General features: G+C 49.1%; 1 protein-coding gene across 1 annotated transcript in view; it reads right to left on the bottom strand.

The window, feature by feature from the left end:
• PPP1R37 (protein phosphatase 1 regulatory subunit 37) overlaps window positions 1–19051 on the bottom strand; it is a 68836-nt gene that overhangs the window by 12833 nt on the left and 36952 nt on the right. Inside the window, exons 5-10 of the mRNA XM_019485856.2 lie at window positions 13057–13157; window positions 9088–9207; window positions 6259–6409; window positions 4623–4778; window positions 2816–2928; window positions 1556–1697 (exon numbers count right to left, since the gene is read on the bottom strand). Coding sequence (XP_019341401.2) covers window positions 1556–1697; window positions 2816–2928; window positions 4623–4778; window positions 6259–6409; window positions 9088–9207; window positions 13057–13157 — 783 coding nt within the window. The remainder of the gene's footprint in view (window positions 1–1555; window positions 1698–2815; window positions 2929–4622; window positions 4779–6258; window positions 6410–9087; window positions 9208–13056; window positions 13158–19051) is intronic.

Genomic DNA, 19051 nt, shown 5'->3' with positions numbered 1-19051 from the left:
GTCCCTGCAGCAGGCTGTAACCAAAGCAAGCGCCAGGGGAGGGGGAATGGGAAGCAGGAGCACAGCCAGCTATGGAAGGGGCTTGGGCTGTGTGCAGGGGCAGCACCTCTGGGGTTTTACTTTCCTCACATTTGATTGGACTTGCCAGATTGTTAAAACAAGAAACAAAAGAGAGGGAAGCTTGCAGGGCAGGGAGAGGGCCTGGGAGCACACAAGAGCCCAGGCTGACTGGTGGCTTCTGCTCTTTCCATGCTAGATGCAGTGCCTCATGGTACTTCAGCCACTGAAGTACCCTCTTGGAATATGGCCCCTCTCAACCACTGGTGCTGACAGACCAGTCACTTCTCCTGTAGAAAGCCCAGGGATTACCAAGACATCCTGCAGGAGGAACCACAGCAGAGATTCCCTTGGACCAGCCAGGGCTATGGGGCGTGGGGGGGCAGGAGAGACACCAAGTGCAAGGACTCCAAGTGGGAAGTCACAGCAATCCCAGATCAGCTGTTGTACAGGCAGGACGTCAGCCACTGACAACGAGCAAGGGCAGGTAGCTTCAGCTCTCCCACTGCAGAGGGGGTGTTAAACAATGTGGCTGTGGGCCACTCCAGTGTGACCCTCCTCCCTGAAAACAAAGAGGCTACGACAAATAGACTTTATTAACTACAGAAGAATTGGGCCGTTTGGTGAGGGAGAAGAAATGCTGTTCCTGGCCTAATCTTCACTCCCTGCAGCCACAGGAGTGTTGCAGCAGGAATGCTGCTGCTGAGGCTGCAGCTGCTGGCAGCTTCACTGGATGTGTGGGATGCCATGAAGCCAGTGCGACGCAGAGGGGTTATTTGCTGAAATTAAGGGACAAATGAAACTTTCTTGTCATGTAGGAAGAGAAAAAGAATAGCCCATGGATCTCCCATGTCAGCTGTCATTTCTTTTATGAAACACCCTGTGGGTTTTCCCAAATCTTAACTAAGAACAATGTTTAAATGTTCATACACAGCGCGAGTATGGTAAAAGAGGATCTGGAAGTAAGGCTTCACACCTCCAGTCCCACTTGCTGGGAGGAGGTGTAGCCTAATCACCTGTCCTCTCCTCCTCTAAAATGGACATACTGGTAAAGGTCCATGTCATGGACTCTCCTGTGAGGAATTGGTTTTAATACGTGCGCAGCACAGCTTCAAAACAACCTGCTAGATCAGTGTTAAGTGCCTGAATTGAAGTCCTGGCTTGGTCTGTGGATAAAATGATTTCAGAAGCAGCAATCACTTTAGCTGCAAGCAAGTGCCCTCTATAAAACGAACCCCTGTGCAGTTATAAAACCTGATGGGCTGAGAAAGCTGGGCCGAGGTCTCTTCCATAATCCGGCTGTCAGGGCAGTCACCACTGATGTGCTTATCCAGTTAGCAGAGGGGAGCAAAGTCACTAGTTGCCTAGAGTTGAAAGGATTTCAGTGGAGAGGAGAGACGGTAATGAAATACCACCACCCGCTGCAACGGCATTTGGGACCTGCAGATGGATAGCCCTAAAAGCAGCACGCACTTAGCATAACAAACACCTATTTTACCTTCACACGTGAGTTTGGTGGATGCCAAGCCCAGCCGCAGGACGGAGCGGTTTCCAATGAGTCCGTTCTTCAGATTGCGAACCCCTTCATTCCCAATAGGATTGTGACCGAGGTTCAGGGTCTCCAGGCTCTGCGTGTGGGGCTGCAGGCAAGACAGGAAAGTGAAGCCAAACAGTATGTTATAGCAGCAGGAAGGCAGGAGTACGATGCCTCTGCTGTGGAGCGGACTCTGGCAATCACAACTACATCATGGAGGTCAGGGAGAGAGACCAATTTTGAGCTGAGCCTGGATCACCAGGTCTGACAGACACTAGCAGTTTAATCTCCCCTGCAGACTGAAGGGGGCCCTGGATCACTGACCTGGTGAAACCAACGTTGGGATGATAGAGTGCAAACATGGCCCAGCTCCCAGCCCACTCCTTCGACCTGTCACAAGCTGAATCACTACACTGCCAGCACCCCTCTGCTCCGTGTGAGCCCCCAGACTGTCAGACCTTCTCCCTGCACAAAGTCTTGCCTAGAATACCACGCACTAAAGCCCTGAGCAGCTCAGCCATGGCATAATTAGTGAGAGTGGCTGCTGGCCAGGCTGAGGCCAGAAGCCACAGCTTTCACCTTCCCAGCTTCAGGAAGTGGCTGCTAGCTTGTGGCTGGGGGCAAAAGCAAGCCTGCTCTGTAAGGAAGAGGCAGCGGGTCAGAGGGTGACAGGAGTAACGGAAGGCAGCTGAAAGACGGGGACGAGCAAAGGAGAAGGTGAGAAACTGGAAGAAAATTCTAGCGAGTGAAAACTGAAGACTGGAAAACCCAGGAGTGAGAGGCTAGAGGCAGGAATCCAGACAGGGACCAGGGGGAGCAGAGCAGCAGCAGGGTCAGGGCAGGCAGCAAAAGGCATGCAGGAGGTAAAGGGGATCCTCTGCTTAGCAGACCCCAGCTCTCACCCCCACCAATTCTCATCCTTTTGCCAAAATGGGCTCTCTGCTCCACCCAGTGTCCCCGTCTGCCCTGACCCCTCTGCCACAGGCGCGCTGCTTCTCTCTGATTTGAGACAATGGAAACAGGTCTCTGGGAACATTATACTTGCTCTGCCCTGCCCATTGCTGATCTCCAGTTCCTTGATTCGGGTACTCCAGAGGTCTGGGTCCAAACACCAGACAACGGGGAAAGCAAATGGGCCAGCTTACACCCACCTCCCTCCCACCCCAGCTCAGCTGCAGGCTGTTCTGTCAGCAAGGCCATGCCAACACCATTAGTTCCACTCACCAGTGTCATCCCCAGATAAGCCATGCCGGTGTGAGTCAGCTGGTTATTCCACAAAACCAGAGTGATCAGACCTTTTCGCTGCTCCTTCAGCCCCTCACAGACGTACGCCAAACCTAGGGAACAAGCACCAGTCAGCACTTGCAGACCAGTACCTCTGGAGTCACGGTGCCAGCAGCCTGATGCTAACAGGCTTGAACAGCACTTTTCTTGCCTCATCTAATCCAGTCTTTTGCTCAGGCTTCGATTGCTGCAGGAGGCAAGCAACACAAATGGAACTTCCCATACTGCGCAGCACCAAGGGGATATCATATTAACTGCTGCAGCAGGCATGCGGTGCTCTCATTTGTTTCAGGGAGCAAGGCATCTGCAGGGGAAGATGCCCTTAACATAGTCACTGAATCAGAATTAAAACCTGCCTCTAAGAGCCAAATGCCCAGGCCTGACCCGTCCAAAGGACGGTTACATATTAATTTTAAATGGCATGATTTTAAAGTAGCTTGGGCCAGGTCAGGACACAGCAGAATGTAAGCACAGGTATATTTCTGCTGTTGCTTTGTAGAGGATGTGTGTACAGGGATGTATTCATCAGGTCTGAAAAAGGAAGTTAGTTCAAGAAAAAGGCTCGCCCCCCAAAATCCTTGCCTTTCACATAGATGTTGTGGTCCAAGGATTATCTCACTACCGGGAAAAACATGCGCACACACAAAAGACATGGGCAATAACAATATCTGCGTTAGCAAACAGCATTTGGGTAACCATCTTGGAAAGGGTCAGCAGGTCTCATTGAGAACGGCCAGATTCCAATCAGGAAATTCAGAAAGCTATTTCAGCAACACTAAGTCACAGCTATTTCAAGTGCCCAGGGATGTGAAGAGGTACCTCAGCTGACCAAGAAGGGAACAGGTCCCCATATTACAGAACTACGCAGATGTTTTGCAACATCTTGGCTTTTGTATAATGGGGAAGTGACACTTCACCATCAGGATAACAGGTTCCTTAATGGGATCTAGGCAGCTCAAAAGCTCCCTTAAGCACTTGGAGAGGTTTACGTGGCTCAGACTGCTACAATACCTTAAAAACACTTAAGCTGCTTTCAAAGACACTTATTTCAACTCTGAAATTGGAAGCACGCAGCTCATCTCCACTTTCCACTGGGTGCCAGTGCTGGTGCTGCCTGCTACAGGTGTTCTCAGTGAAGTACAGAAAAGGTTTTTCCACAAACCTCTGTCAAATCTGCCCGGCCTGAGGCCTCTTCTGCTGCTCAAAACCTCAAACTAACTCCTGGCCTGTGGAAAGAGAAGACTGCACTTATCGAGATGTGATGTCGCCTAGCAGCTACAACTCTTTCTTTCTACTGACTGGTGCTGCTCAGGTCATAACACTGGGCATTACCTGCACTCCTCTGAGGTCCCTTCCAACCGTAGGATTCTACCATAGTGAGCGCTGCCTTGACAGCAACTGCCTAAGGTAGCATCTGCCCTGGTCTTCCCCAAGCACATTCCACCTGGCTTCGCTTCTCCATGGTTGTGCTCTGACTCAAGCGAGAGCTCAAACTAACTTTGTTAAAAGAGTTGAGGATTTAGACATTCCCTGTTTGGAGAGTGGGGTTAGAACGATGGCTTGGGGAAAAACATTCAGACAGAGAGGAAGGAAGATTTAGCGTGCTTTTAAAGGACAGATATTTCAAGCCAGCTTGGAGCACGACACTGGAGCTGACAAGCTCTCACATCTCGCACGGAACTTCCAATGGAGCTTATTCTCTGCAACAAGTCTGAGAAGGGAAAGCAGAAAGACAAGGCTTCTGCACCTGAGTCCAGGATGTGGTTGTTCCGCAGGTCCAGTATCTGTATGTAGCAGTTAAACTTCAGCAGATTGCCAAGCTGAGCAGAATCCTGCAGGCCATTCAGTTTGTTATCAGCCAGGTACAGCTCCCGAAGGTTCATGTTCATTTTCAGAGCTGTTGCTAAAAAACAAGAGAGCAGAAAAGAAAGCTTCAGATAAAGGAACAAAAGACCACACGGAGCAGGGGAGCTGTGCACAGAAACACGGCACGCCTGGGACAGCATGTAACAGGAGATGACAAGACTTGAAGCTTCATAAATTATTGCTGTGGGCCTGTTAGTTTCTACTGCTCCCAGTTGATTATTAATTCATTCTGGATGGTGTGCAGGGCCATGCACTGTAGGCAAATAGTCCCTACAGCCCATTCTTAGCACCACACCATGTTCTGCAGTGTTTCTCCTGAAACATCAGGGTGTAATCAGGAGAACAATGAAGGCAACTGGGGGGGGGGGGGGGGGGGAGGGGGAAGAGGATGACAACAATACAGTTAACCTCCAGGAAAGGAGCTCGAGCATTGAGTGTCTAAATGCTTGAGGCTGGAAAGTGGCAGAGCTCCATGTCTGAAAGGCAGCCACTGATGCAAGAGCAGAGCAGAGCTGCAGCACACCAGCCTAGGCTCTGCTCAGGAGACATTGGACCTGGGACATGCATCCCAGGATGCTTCTTGTGGCTTCCTGGAGGCAGGGAACCTGTACTCTGCCCCTTATGCCCTCCCCCATTTCTGCACTTAGCTGAAGGGCTGTGCAGTCACACCCTTAACCAGGGCAATCCTGATACTAGAGATCCCCTGGCCAGCAGGGGTACTACAGGCAGGGTAAAGCTCAATATTTCACATCAAGATCACACCTGTATGGCTATCCAGGAGCTATTTACCATGGGAGCTGCTGTCCAACCCATCAGATACACAAGAACACAGCTCTGATGCCAGCAGTTGCATGGGTAGTTACAGCAACTTATTACTGAGAGCCACCTCTTGGCTTGCCTCTGTGACCAACCCATGCTTGCTCTCAGTACAAGGCCTAGCTCCAGCCCATGACGGTTCGCTGCCCAAACAGCCACGGCTGCTCCAAGTGGTTTAATATTTTGTCAGGAGAGAGTCTGAGCACACCTCTGAACGCTCAGAACTGCAGGTGTGTGGATGACTCCCATCCATCCCCTATCCTTCCCCTCCCCTCCTTCCACTGCTCGCTTACGCAAATCTTAAGAGAGCAGTGCTGTACCCCTTTCAACCAGGTCAGCATGCAGCATCATGAGACCTGTTAGTATGGTAAGTCTAAAACCTTTTCACAGATGTTTCAAGCCAGCTGGACTGTTGCAATGCTGCAGCTTGGCCAGTCTCACCTGGGAGAGCATAGCAATCAGGTCCCCACAGGGCAAACCTCCTCAGGGGGCCCTGCAAACTCTGCGACCTGACAGAGCCATGACCCCTGCCCCGAGGCTGCTAAGGATGGGAAAGGCTGTACTGTACTTCCATGGAGGCAGAATTATGGCACCGTGGCACAAGGCACCCAGAGGCACAAGTGCAGCCTCCTAGAACATGCGGTCAGTTTAGGAGTAGGGCCAGGACCATGGCTCAAAATGCATCTCTTCGGGCTATGCACCTAGTAACATGAGCGGGCGCCCAGACAGGCTGGCATTCTCCAAGTGCAACACGACCAGGCTGCTACTGATGCGTAGAGCACGAGCCACGAAGGGTGCTGAGTGATCCAGCAGAGGCGTGTTGCGAGCATCCAGGTACTGCAGGCAGTTGGTCTGGAAAAGAAAGGCAGAGGGGAGATGGTTGTTATTCAGCCACATCACAGAGCCATTGCACGCCATCAAAGCAGGCACATATTCCAACAGAAAAATCCAACTGCAGATCAGCTTTGAAGACCCTTTGTCCAACTTGCCTTGATCAACGAGCCTCAAGGTACGCCATAAACATTACTGAATGCTCACAAGAAAAGCAGCCAGGCATACTGTTGTTTTGAAGATGAGTCCCTGGCACAGAGAAGACCAGGGACATTTCCCTCATGTTATTCGTGTCTCATGGATCTTTTGGCCACAAGCTAAAATATGGTGATAGGAACATTCCAAGGAGATGGGTCCAGAGCACCAGCAAACATGGCACCAGACACTGCATCAGGAGCTGCCTAGGCAGGAAACAATGTGGGATGGGATGGGATGGGATGGGGGAGGGAATATGGATTCTTCTTAGTTGCTTCCTGATACAAAAGCAAGGCAGTAGGGCAGGGGTGTCAAACTGCTCTGGCCTTAGACAGGACATAACCCTTAGACAGTACCTGTGGCTCACACCCCATCCATCAATACACTAATGCTCAGGGAATTTAAGAAATGCTGGGCCTGTGATTTCTGGTGCAGCCTTAATCCTGCTCTAGACCTGCGTGCATTCCACTGACCTTACACTGACACCATCGCGCGCACAGGACCTCAGCCTCACTCCACACAGAGGCTGGACGCACAGGGGGCAGAACTAAGGCAACAGTGAAGTCTGGCATCTCCCGATGCGAATGTTGACTCTGCAACCTAATTAAAACTTCATAGGATTTTTAAAACTATATTAAGCTCAAAAAAAAAAAGTGTGAAAAGGGGCAGATCTGTAAACAGTATTTCTGGCACAATTACCATGGCACCTTTCACCAAGTCCTGATTTCACTTCAGTTGCATGGTGCAAAAAGTGACTGGGAAGAGGGGGCGGTGGCAGAACAACAATCTTTTGCAAAGTACCCTGCTATGAAAGCAGTCCTCACATCAGAGCCTGAGTAATAGAGAGGATAGGTATCAGATACCAGCTAACCCTGTTTGCTGGAATTTGGATTTCCAGAGTCCTGATGTTTACCACAGGCACTCATTAGACCAAAACCATGGGCACAACGTGATTCTGCTGCGCTGTAACAGAACTGTAGAAGGATTTGCCTCAGTTCTACTTTCATCTTATTTTGCGAGCAGACTTCTACTTGCTCATGTTATCATGTTACAGGAGTAGAAACAAGGTGGAGTCATAAATGTCAAAAGGAATTGGTGTCTGTAGAGCGCTCTGAAAGTGCGAAGCTCTAAGGTACCAAGTGCTGCTGTGATACTGCGGTGAGTGGGTAGTGAGATCCCTTGCACACCATAACAGAATGCTGCACAGAATATTCCTGCCGGTCTCCATTACCCAAAGAGCTGAAGGCTGTCGAGGAGCCCGGCTCCATGACAGAAACATGCACATTATTTTGGTGAACACAAATACTTTGCCCAACGAGCATGGCATGCATCGTCCCTGTTACCTAACCTTGTACAGTACACCCAGGCAAGGTTAGCGTGGGAGAAGCTTTTCACTACTCACTGCATCATCTTCACACAACAGCTCCATACACATTGCTGTATATCAGTTACTCTGCTAAGAAAGGTGTTTGAGCTGGGGGTGGGGGGCACTATTAATACTTCATGGGTTGTTTTGAACAAAGTCTTTGTCACCTGGCTTCAAGCTTTACAGGAGTTTTAAGAGGAAAGATCACTTAGGGTGCAGAGCTCCATAAACTCGAGAGCTCTGCTACACATTTCCTTCATGACTTTAAGGAAGCCATTTTAAATAGCTCAGCTATAAAAACAAGGACACTCCTTCTTGGAGATGGCCTGTGTGCTAACAACTGACTGGAAAGGGAGGCACCCTGAGCTGGAATCAGGGTTAAGCTTTTGGGGTTAGAGTAGTTTTACTTGGGTTCAAAGGTTGCATCATGTGGTCACAATATTTTCCCTGGGGGCAGAGCTGGGGTTTTCCCAGACTAATCTCATTCAGTGTGTCAGTGGACAGATATTAAAGGTATGCTCAGATGACACAAAGGCTGGCAGCTGGGCCAAGGTCTTTCAAATCACAAGGCAGAGCCTTAGTCATGATACAAATCTTCTGCCTTCCCCACAACTCTGCAAATATCAGATAGGACTTCCCAGGAAAGCTCAACACCAGACCTGTAATGTTTTATGTGCACGCACTAGAAACTGGCAGGTCAACCAAGTTTCAATAGCACTGAAGTCTGGCACTACAATGACTTGTAGCTATGTGCATGGACCAGCAAATAATGATATGGTCTTGAGGGAGGTACTTTCCCACTTTACAGCCTGTGTCAGCTGGTCCATTTTAACCATTCTGTTTGTCTGCTTCAATCCCACAGCAAGTGAGGCTGAACTGCTATAAAATGTATGGCTGAATTAAATGGGGCGAATGACACAGACAAACTGATTTGGTTCATCTTCTGCTCATCACAGGATAGGCTAGAGAGATGAAGGAAGCAGCTGTCACACACCCAGATGGACTGCTGTAAGCCTCCTCTGCCTCTTCCAAAGTACCATAATGGTTTCCTCTCTTGACCCACTGTGTTAGTCTCTATGGACAATCCCAAGCAATGAGTTAAAAAACAAATACTAAAAATACTCGAGCTAGCACCAACCTTTCTCATCATGTGTGCGGCTGCCTGCCAGCCTCGGGTGCCGATGTGTTTGTTAAACGAGATGTTGAGGTGCGTTGCTGACTCATAATACTCAATCATGTCAAATAACGCCGAGGCACCCTGGAAAACAAGAGGGAAGGGGGTGGAGAGAGAACAAGAAAGTTGACATAGAGCTGGGCTAGCACAGCAAAGCCGATACAGCAGCAAGGCTGGCAGACAAGTGCCAGCTTTTTATCTCCAGGAAGTGACCTGCCTAGAAATGATCCATTCAGTAAGCAGGCTTCATACTGACGGACGTTTGGGAAGAGAATCCCCCCCACCCCCAACGCACACAAGGGATTTAATCCTGTGGTTAGGTCACTTTTCTCAGCCATTCCTTTCTGAAAAGCAACGAGCAGCACTTGATTATTCCTCTAAAACCCTGGGACACTTTTCTGCAGCTCCCCTGAAGCTCATGTGGATTATTCCAGCATGCTGGGGTCTGGGCCATCTGACACTGCTCTACTTCGTTTCCTTTTTCCCCTCGGCCCCTGGGCAGGCTGCTCGGGGAAGCTCAAGACACTCTGACCCCTCAGCTGAGACTCAAATTCAAGTAAGTGGCCTAGGTATGGACAAGAAGCTAGTGGAGCCCAATGCAAACATGAAATGACCTTGCTGTACAGGCTCCAGTGGCTCTGGGTGGGATTGATGACAAAGCCAAAATTTTCAGTGACTGCAAAGGGAACAGGACTGAGCCCTGTGGATATTACATGGGACTGAACAACAGAAGGGGCTGGGGTTGGGTCAGCTTCATCCAGAGAGATGGGGTTACTCCGTCCAATTAATTGGAGGGATGTGGGGAAAGTGTTGTGTCCTGTTGAAAGTTACTCAAATGACAATGTCAGACGTGGAGCTTGTTTGTCCAGGGAACATGAACAGACCAGCAACAAATAGCACAGACGTGCCATCTATCAGTCTTCTGCCAACGAGCCTGACCTCCAGAGGCAGTGCAGAGTTCCAACCTGTCCACTTCGGAAACTCAGACGCAAGTGAACCGGTTAATGCATTCTTCCGATTACAGACGAAACAAAGTTCCTCAGTTTCATGGGGCACACACGGCACTCACTGCCACTACTTTCTCCTCCAAAAACTATATGTGGGGACTCCAACAAGGAGGTTTCATTCAGAAACTGAGCGGAGGTGTTCAGAGTTGGAGCCTTGCTTAAACATGGGAGTTGCATCAATTTAATTAAAAAGCTGATTTAAAATGGTTTGAGTTAAAATTGGTGCAAATCCTGCACTGATCTAACTGGATTACAGCAAGTGTAGCTACTTCAGCCAATTACCAGAACGGAATATCCTGGTATAAACCCACTGCAACATTGACAAATGAATAGCTCTCTGACATCCCACCTCCCAGAAGAAAAACGGTGGCCAGGGTTCTCCTGCAGCTGTCTGCTGGCACAGCTATATTGGCAGTTCATGTCAGAGCTATGAACCCCAACAGACAGAACCATGTCAGCAAACTCCCTGTAGCACTAGCAGAGTTATGCCTGCAAAGCCACAGCTCAACCACGTAACTTGCTCATGGGGAGATCTTTACTTGACTGGTACAAAACAGTTTCACTCAGCACAGCTGTCGTGTCCCCACTAAGAGAGCTTGACCAGCACAGAAAAACACTCCCTCTATATCCATGAAGGGCTACAAGCATGGCCATAGCAAAGGAGGCAGAACGGCCTCTGGGCCAGCTGCGGTAGCCTGCAGTAGGATGTGGCTCTCTCTTTCACCTTGCCTCTTGACACCAGCTGCTGTTGGCTGTTTCCTTTCAGACTCTGTCCACAGCAGCTAAGAAGGGCGAGGAAAGACTTACTTAGACGTCTATGGGCTGGAAGCTCTAGCCCACAAGAACATGTATGAACCCCGACAAATCAGCTACAGGCAAAGCCAACACCCTGTAGTAAGCTCTCACTTTATAAATAAGAAAGATTTCTCACAAAACACCTGCCCTAACTGAAACAAAAATTGTTGAGTTTATCCCTCATCCACATCACACCAAGAGGCCAAAGGATCAACACCACCCACATATGTAAACTGGAAACCGAAAACATCTACGAGTTCATTTGGTCCATACCTAAGAAACAAGGCAGGAGGATTCCCTAGAGAGCTAGGTGGATTTTGCTTAGTTTTAGGATGATGAATACAATGTTTCTAAGCACATCATTTGGGAGCTCATGGCTTAACCAACCTCCATCAGAAAGTCACCTAACGTGTAGCCTAAACTATATTAAGAAATCCACCATGGAGATAAAAAGGCTGGTCACAGCTGAAGAAGGGATTCCAAGGAAGCATGACGCACCAGCAAAAGCTTCTTAGTAATGTAAACACTGTTAAATGACCCCCCTTTTGTCTTATGAGGAAATATGCCAGAAACATAGTATGCCAAGTAACTAGCCTGAAAAACCAATCAACCAGTCTACAGCATTCATATCATACACCGCAAGAAGCATTGGATGATCATCTCATTTCTGTTCTTCCCATCCACAGGAAGTGTAATGGTACCAAGTGCAAGGTCATTTACACAGGCTAAAACCAATAATTTCCTCGTCTTAACTGGGAACTAATCCATTTGAGAGAATAGCAGGAGAAAAACCTGGATGTACCAGTTGATCACAGGTGAGTATGAACTGCTAGCACGACACAGCCATGAAGAGAGAGACCAATGTAATCCTAGACTGCATCAGAAGTATTTTTAGTAGATACAGGAAAGCATCACTGGTCCTAAGCATCTAGAGCATGAAAAAAAATACTCTAAATACTCTAATAAAGATGATTTGTACTTCTAAAGACAATGAAATATTAACACCCACCCTTCCTTTAACCATTTAAGACCTTGGTAGCAGCCAACTTTGAAGAGTTCTGGACATCTTCACTTTTCCATAGTCAGTCAGGCTTCATCGTGACCAACAGGAGTAAAATTTCAACTCGCAAGAAAAGCCACTTATAAAGTGAGGGGACCTATAATTAGTTCCCCCCCAACCCCAAATACAACCCATGGTAACCTGGAAGCTTTGGGAGATTAGATACTAATGACTACAGAGAAAAGATGCAAAGGACTGAAGTGGTAGTAAAGAATCAGCTCCGTTTTCGAGGGAACAAGGCTGAGACGGCAGCTTGGCATCTGGGAGATTTCACTTGCCTCACTGTTTTAAGAGGTGCGAGGTTGGCATGAACTTTGGGCACATCTGTACAGAAGAGTCGGGTGGAGTGATCACAGAGATAAGAAGTGGCCCAAAGCAGAAGTATACCCAAGTGGCCCAAAGCTGGACTCGATCCCCAATCTTTAAGAGCAAAATTACCAAATGGGTCAGTGGTGAAATAAGCTACTAAGAGCATAAGCCCAGGTCTTGACCTTAAAGGGTTACTGCAGCATGGTCCCACTGTACCAAAGCAGCTAAAGATGCATCCATCCTTCACTTACCCATTGGGACCTACAGGATAATTTTGCAGTGAGGGGCATCTCCTAATCACACCTAGACAATGCACAGACCATGAACAAAGAGCTTGTTCTGCAAGCTAATGCAGCACAAAAGGTCGGAATGAGAAATCTGAACTCAGCTTCCAGCCAGGAAAGAGCCTTCCAGTCACCTTTGATCATATGAAAAGAATGTTCATACCTATCCCTAATTCACAATGATTTGGGATCTTACTTTGAGCTCCACTTGAATCCTGGCCATCTGGACTCTGGAAGCATAGAGACAGCAAGAACAAGAAAATGTGTACATGAGAACAGGAAAGGGGATAATACCAAGCGCAATATAATGTCAAGTGATGGTCTTAATTTGGATGTTCCCATCCAGCTGTTCACTAACCTGTGTGCATAAGAGCTCAGAACCGGACAATGCTGGACAACACAGAGAAAGGAGGCAGACTTCCCTCAGGCTTGGAGACAAAAGGCTATGATAAGTGAGGTAACGGGAACTGTAACTTACATCTTCATCCAAGTTTGTTTGCTCCAAATCAACAATTTTGAACTGGACCCGCTTGAAAATCTCTTCCAGCGCCTCGCAGGCTTTGTAGTCTAGTTTTTCTCCTGGAAAAAAACCCAAAAACAAAACCAAAGATTAGAAGATCCAACGGTAAGCTTTTTGTAGACTGACATGTAACAGCACCAAACACAATACGACTCTGAACTGTTGGGACGCAGAAGGCAAGGACCGGTAGGAGAGACTGATCCTCCTCTTCCTTCATTTGAGATTAGCCAGCTACTGTTTGTCCAGATAAGACTTTAAAGTAGTATTAAAAAGACTTTTTATTATAAACATAAATGGAAACACACCTAGGACTAGAGAACTCTTTAAGGTGTTTTCCGTTCCTCAACAGCATACGTTGCATGTACCAACCAACCAACCAACCCGGAATTCTACAGATTACGCAGATGTTGGGGAAAACGAACACAAGACGAATGCTTATGCTGGCTCATTAGCATAACGCAAAAACATTCATTTCTTGATTTTAGACCAAGGAACAGCAACACCCCTGACCAACTGTTGAATACATTTCAAAGGTATCAATGGAGGCCACACCATACAGGTTGAACATACAAATATTCCTTAGAGATCATCCTCCACTGACAGGGACACAGAATTGACATGTTTGCCACTGCCAATGCCTAGGATCCTTTGGTCGGGTCATCATAAGCAAAGGAGGTAGGCAAAACCACGTCATTTTTTTTAGTAATCCCATCATCTGACTCTCTGCATTATGACCTGGCACACATGCACTGAGCAGCACAGCTCACATCCAAGTGTAGCAGCAAGGCCTCTCATTCATATTTTTAGTTTTGGATCTAATACAAACCAGGACGCGCAGCAGCATAAGAGGAAGCCATCAACACCGCAATTCACGCAATCTGAACAGGCAGAAAAAGCCAGAACTCCAATTACGGTTAAAAATGCACGTGGCCGAGTGCTTCAAAAATAGAAGTCTGAAGTCAGACTCCTAAAGCCATATTTAGTCACAAAACCATGGCCTGATTACTGGAGTAGCTGAACATTTCCACACCACTGATATGCATATCATCACAGTGGCAAGGAGTCCCAGCCACAAATCACAGTCCCACTGTACCAGGTAAGGTGCTACCCAAACTAATGAAACAGATCCTGCTCCCCGGGGCTGACAAAAGATGACAGATGAAGGTAGGCAGACCAGGGAATACATGGTAAAACAGGCCAATCTCAGGATAATAGCAGCCTGTTGTCTTTGCCTTAGAAAACCTGAGCAGCAAGAATGGATTTGAAGGGAAGCGCGTAAGCTCTGCAGAGGTGAACGGAAGCTCCTCCCTCCTGCGTGGAGGCAGGAGGAGATGCAGCTTGTGGGCATCTGCTCTTTGATGGAGTGAGAAACAGCAGGCAGAGGGACCTTGAAATGCCTCAGAGAGGACAAGGAGCAGCTTATGTTCGAGTTTCACCTCTCTGGATGGAAACAGCGCTGAGCCTTCCAGAAGTCAAGTGAAAGGCACCTGCAAGACTTCATTTCTGACCAGAGGGTGCGTTAAGAGGATCCAGGCCTGCTACGGATCTGAGCAACAAGCAGGATAGTGGTGCTTGCACGCAGCAAATCAAGAAATTGAATAACAAGGAGTGAGTAGGAGCCATGCTGTCCTTGAGCTGACAGCTAGACACATCTACAAACCACAGGGTCAGAAACAGGCCCAGATTCCAATCTGGCTACACACAGGCAGGTAAGTCTGCAAAATACCTGCAGAGACAGAAGCTGAATTGTGCTTGCAGGCAAGACTGTCCTTGTATGCAATTACCAGATGAGGTTTTTTTTCCCCCACCAATCAGCATGGGAGAGAGCCCCTCATCTTGTGTTCAAGTAAATACCATAACTAAGGAGTCAAGAAGGGACTGGTTCTGGTTTGGGAAGGACTATTTCAACGGCGTACAAAGGGCAGGCCCCAGGATGGAGCTGGCATAGAGCACACTAGACAGCAGTTGTAGACAGCACTTCTAGCAGGTATGGGGTAAAAAGGAGAAGGAAGCACTATTCAGGGGTTTGTTATTAAAACACAGAGGAGGCTAAAGCATGTGCATGTTATAAGGGTTGAGGAGGAAAGTAAGGAGGGGACTTGAGTGTTAGATCAGGAGAGAAGTGGAACAGAGTGACCTAGACAAGGGAAGGGGTGAAATGGAGCAGATAACTCCTCCTGAGAGGTACGGAAGGACCCATCTGTCGGCAGGACCCCTCGGCACGAGAGGTATGCTGCCTCCCTGGAGCAAGGATTCGGAATGTGACGGAGGTAATCCAGGCCAGGATCAAGCCCACCGATTACTACCCCATGGTCCTAGTCCATGTGGGTACTAATGATGCGGCCAGGAGAACCCCCGATCACCTGATGGCGGACTACAGTGCTCTGGGCGGCGTGCTGAAGGAGTTCGGTGCACAGGTGGTTTTCTCTTCCATCCTACCAGTGACCGGACGAGAAAGACGGCAGGAGAACTGCATCCGAGAGACCAACTGGCGGCTTCGGCAGTGGTGTCTCGAGGCAGGTTTCAGCTTCCTGGACAATGACCCGTACATCACGACGAGGGACATGCTCAGCTGGGATGGGCTTCACCTGTCCCCCAAAGGTAAGCGTGTGTTTTCTACTAGGTTGGCGGATCTCCTCCGGCAGGCTTTAAACTAGGCTCGTCGGGGGGAGGGGAGTACGAGGGCGGGGGAAGCTGTGGACCACCAAACCATGTGGCACCCACAAGGACAGCCCAGCCTGAAGAAGGAGAACATTGGGAACCTGAAAGCCATGGGGAGGCCAGCACTACAGAACAGGTAAGAAACGAGAAGGTAAGAAACAATGGGCCCCATGGGACTGGGAGCGGGGGGGCAGCAAAGGCACCAGTCGCAGGGCTCAAGTGCCTATATACTAGTGCTAGGAGCATGGGAAACAAGCAGGATGAACTAGCGCTCCTGCTTGCACTAAACACCTATGACTTAGTGGGGCTAACAGAAACCTGGTGGGATTCATCCCACGACTGGGCGGTACATATTGGGGGTTATAGGCTGTACAGAGAGGACAGGGTGGGGAAGAAAGGGGGAGGGGTTGCACTTTATGTCAGTGAGCAATACACATCAACCCTCATCAAAACGGAATCTGAGGTTGAGGAAGTAGAAGGATTGTGGGTTAGGCTACATGGGGGGCAAGGAGAAAGGGATTTGGTGGTAGGGGTCTGCTACAGACCCCCACACCAAGGGGAAGAAATAGATGCGGGGCTCCTGAGGCAACTCTCAGAGACCATAAAAGCTAAAGAGGCGGTAGTCATGGGGGACCTAAACTACCCGGACATCTGCTGGGAGACGCAGACAGCAAGGTCCCATCGCTCACGCAGGTTTCTAACCTGTGTACAGGACCTCCACCTGACACAGGAGGTACACAGTTCCACTAGGGGGAATGCCATACTGGATCTGGTATTGGCAACAGGGGATGACATGATAGGGGACCTCCAGATCGGTAGCCATTTGGGAGACAGTGATTACCTAATAATAGAGTTCAACATAAGACGGCGAGTGGGTAAGGTAACTAGTAGGGTGAAAGTGCTAGACTTTAGGAAAGCTGATCTCAATGCACTCAGGCGATTAGTCAGGGAAGCACTGCAGAGTAGGAGTTTTGAAGTGATGGGAGCCCAAGAAGGGTGGCTGTGCCTAAAGAAAACGATCCTTCGGGCACAAAGCAAGACGATCCTGATGCGAGGCAAAAAAGGGAAAGGGGCCAGGAGGCTTCCATGGCTGACCAGAGAAATCCAGGGCAGCCTAAGGGACAAAAGGGGAGCACATAAAAAGTGGAAACAGGGTGAGATCACTAAAGATGAATATACCTCCTCTGCTCGTGATTGTAGGGAGGCAGTTAGGCAGGCCAAAGCTACCATGGAGCTGAGGATGGCAACCCAAGTAAAAGACAACAAGAAATTGTTTTTTAGATATATTGGAAGTAAAAGGAAGGCCCAGGGAGGAATAGGACCCCTGCTAAATGGGCAGAAACAATTGGTGACAGACAGGGGGGACAAGGCTGAACTCCTCAACGAGTTCTTTGCCTCAGTGTTCCTAAGCGAGGGGCACGACAAGTCTCTCACGGGGGTTGTAGAGAGGCAGTAGCAAGGCGCCAGACTGCCATGCATAGACCCTGAGGTGGTACAGAGTCATTTGGAAGAACTGGATGCCTTTAAGTCGGCAGGCCCGGATGGGCTCCATCCGAGGGTGCTGAAGGCACTGGCCGACGTCATTGCAGAGCCACTGGCGGGAATATTCGAATGCTCGTGGCGCACGGGCCAAGTCCCGGAGGACTGGAAAAGGGCTAACGTGGTCCCCATTTTCAAAAAGGGGAGGAAGGAGGACCCGGGCAACTATAGGCCAGTCAGTCTCACCTCCATCCTTGGTAAAGTCTTTGAAAAAATTATCAAGGCTCACATTTGTGAGAGCCCGGCAGGGCAGATTATGCTGAGGGGAAACCAGCACGGGTTTGTGGCAGGCAGATCGTGCCTGACCAATCTAGTCTCTTTCTTTGACCAGGTTACGAAACGCCTGGACACAGGAGGAGGGGTGGATGTTGTATACTTAGACTTCAGGAAGGCCTTCGATACGGTATCCCACCCCATACTGGTGAACAAGTTAAGAGGCTGTGACGTGGATGACTGCACAGTCCGGTGGGTGGCGAATTGGCCAGAGGGTCGCACCCAAAGAGTCGTGGTGGATGGGTCGGTCTCGACCTGGAAGGGTGTGGGCAGTGGGGTCCCGCAGGGCTCGGTCCTTGGACCAATACTCTTTAATGTCTTCATCAGTGACTTGGACGAGGGATGAAGTGTACTCTGTCCAAGTTTGCAGACGACACAAAGCTATGGAGAGAAGTGGACACGCCGGAGGGCAGGGAACAGCTGCAGGCAGACCTGGACAGGTTGGACAAGTGGGCAGAAAACAACAGGATGCAGTTCAACAAGGAGAAATGCAAAGTGCTGCACCTAGGGAGGAAAAATGTCCAGCACACCTACAGCCTAGGGAATGACCTGCTGGGTGGCACAGAGGTGGAAAGGGACCTTGGAGTCCTAGTGGACTCCAAGATGAACATGAGTCGGCAGTGTGACGAAGCCATCAGAAAAGCCAATGGCACTTTATCGTGCATCAGCAGATGCATGACGAATAGGTCCAAGGAGGTGATACTTCCCCTCTATCAGGCACTGGTCAGACCGCAGTTGGAGTACTGCGTGCAATTCTGGGCACCACACTTCAAGAAGGATGCGGATAATCTGGAGAGGGTCCAGAGAAGGGCCACTCGCATGGTCAAGGGCCTGCAGACCAAGCCCTACGAGGAGAGACTAGAGAAACTGGACCTTTTCAGCCTCCGCAAGAGAAGGTTGAGAGGCGACCTTGTGGCTGCCTATAAGTTCATCACGGGGGCACAGAAGGGAATTGGTGAGTATTTATTCACCAAGGCGCCCCCGGGGGTTACAAGAAACAATGGCCACAAGCTAGCAGAGAGCAGATTTAGACTGGACATTAGGAGGAACTTCTTCACAGTTTGAGTGGCCGAGGTCTGGAACGGGCTCCCAAGGGAGGTGGTGCTCTCCCCTACCCTGGGGGTCTTCAAGAGGAGGTTAGATGAGTATCTAGCTGGGGTCATCTAGACCCAGCACTCTTTCCTGGTTATGCAGGGGGTTGGACTCGATGATCTATTGAGGTCCCTTCTGACCCTAACATCTATGAATCTATGAATCCTCTCTATCCAAGAAGAAAAATGCAGAAGAACAAGGCTGGCTGAGAGGAGACAGAAGCTCACATCATATTATGTCATTCTTCTCCAGGAAGAAAATCCTGCCAGAACTTGTGCAGGGAGAGACATTTGGGACTGGATTAAACAGCAGATAGAGCCACATACCAGAAAGATGGCAGAGAGGTAGTTCACCAGGCTAGCCTGAAGTCAGGCAGAAGGTAGGACAT

The sequence above is a fragment of the Alligator mississippiensis genome, chromosome 15 (assembly GCF_030867095.1).
Source record: "Alligator mississippiensis isolate rAllMis1 chromosome 15, rAllMis1, whole genome shotgun sequence".
Taxonomy (NCBI): Eukaryota; Metazoa; Chordata; order Crocodylia; family Alligatoridae; genus Alligator; species Alligator mississippiensis.
The sequence above is the reverse complement of the archived record's forward strand: the minus strand, read 5'-3'. Positions and strand labels throughout refer to the sequence as shown.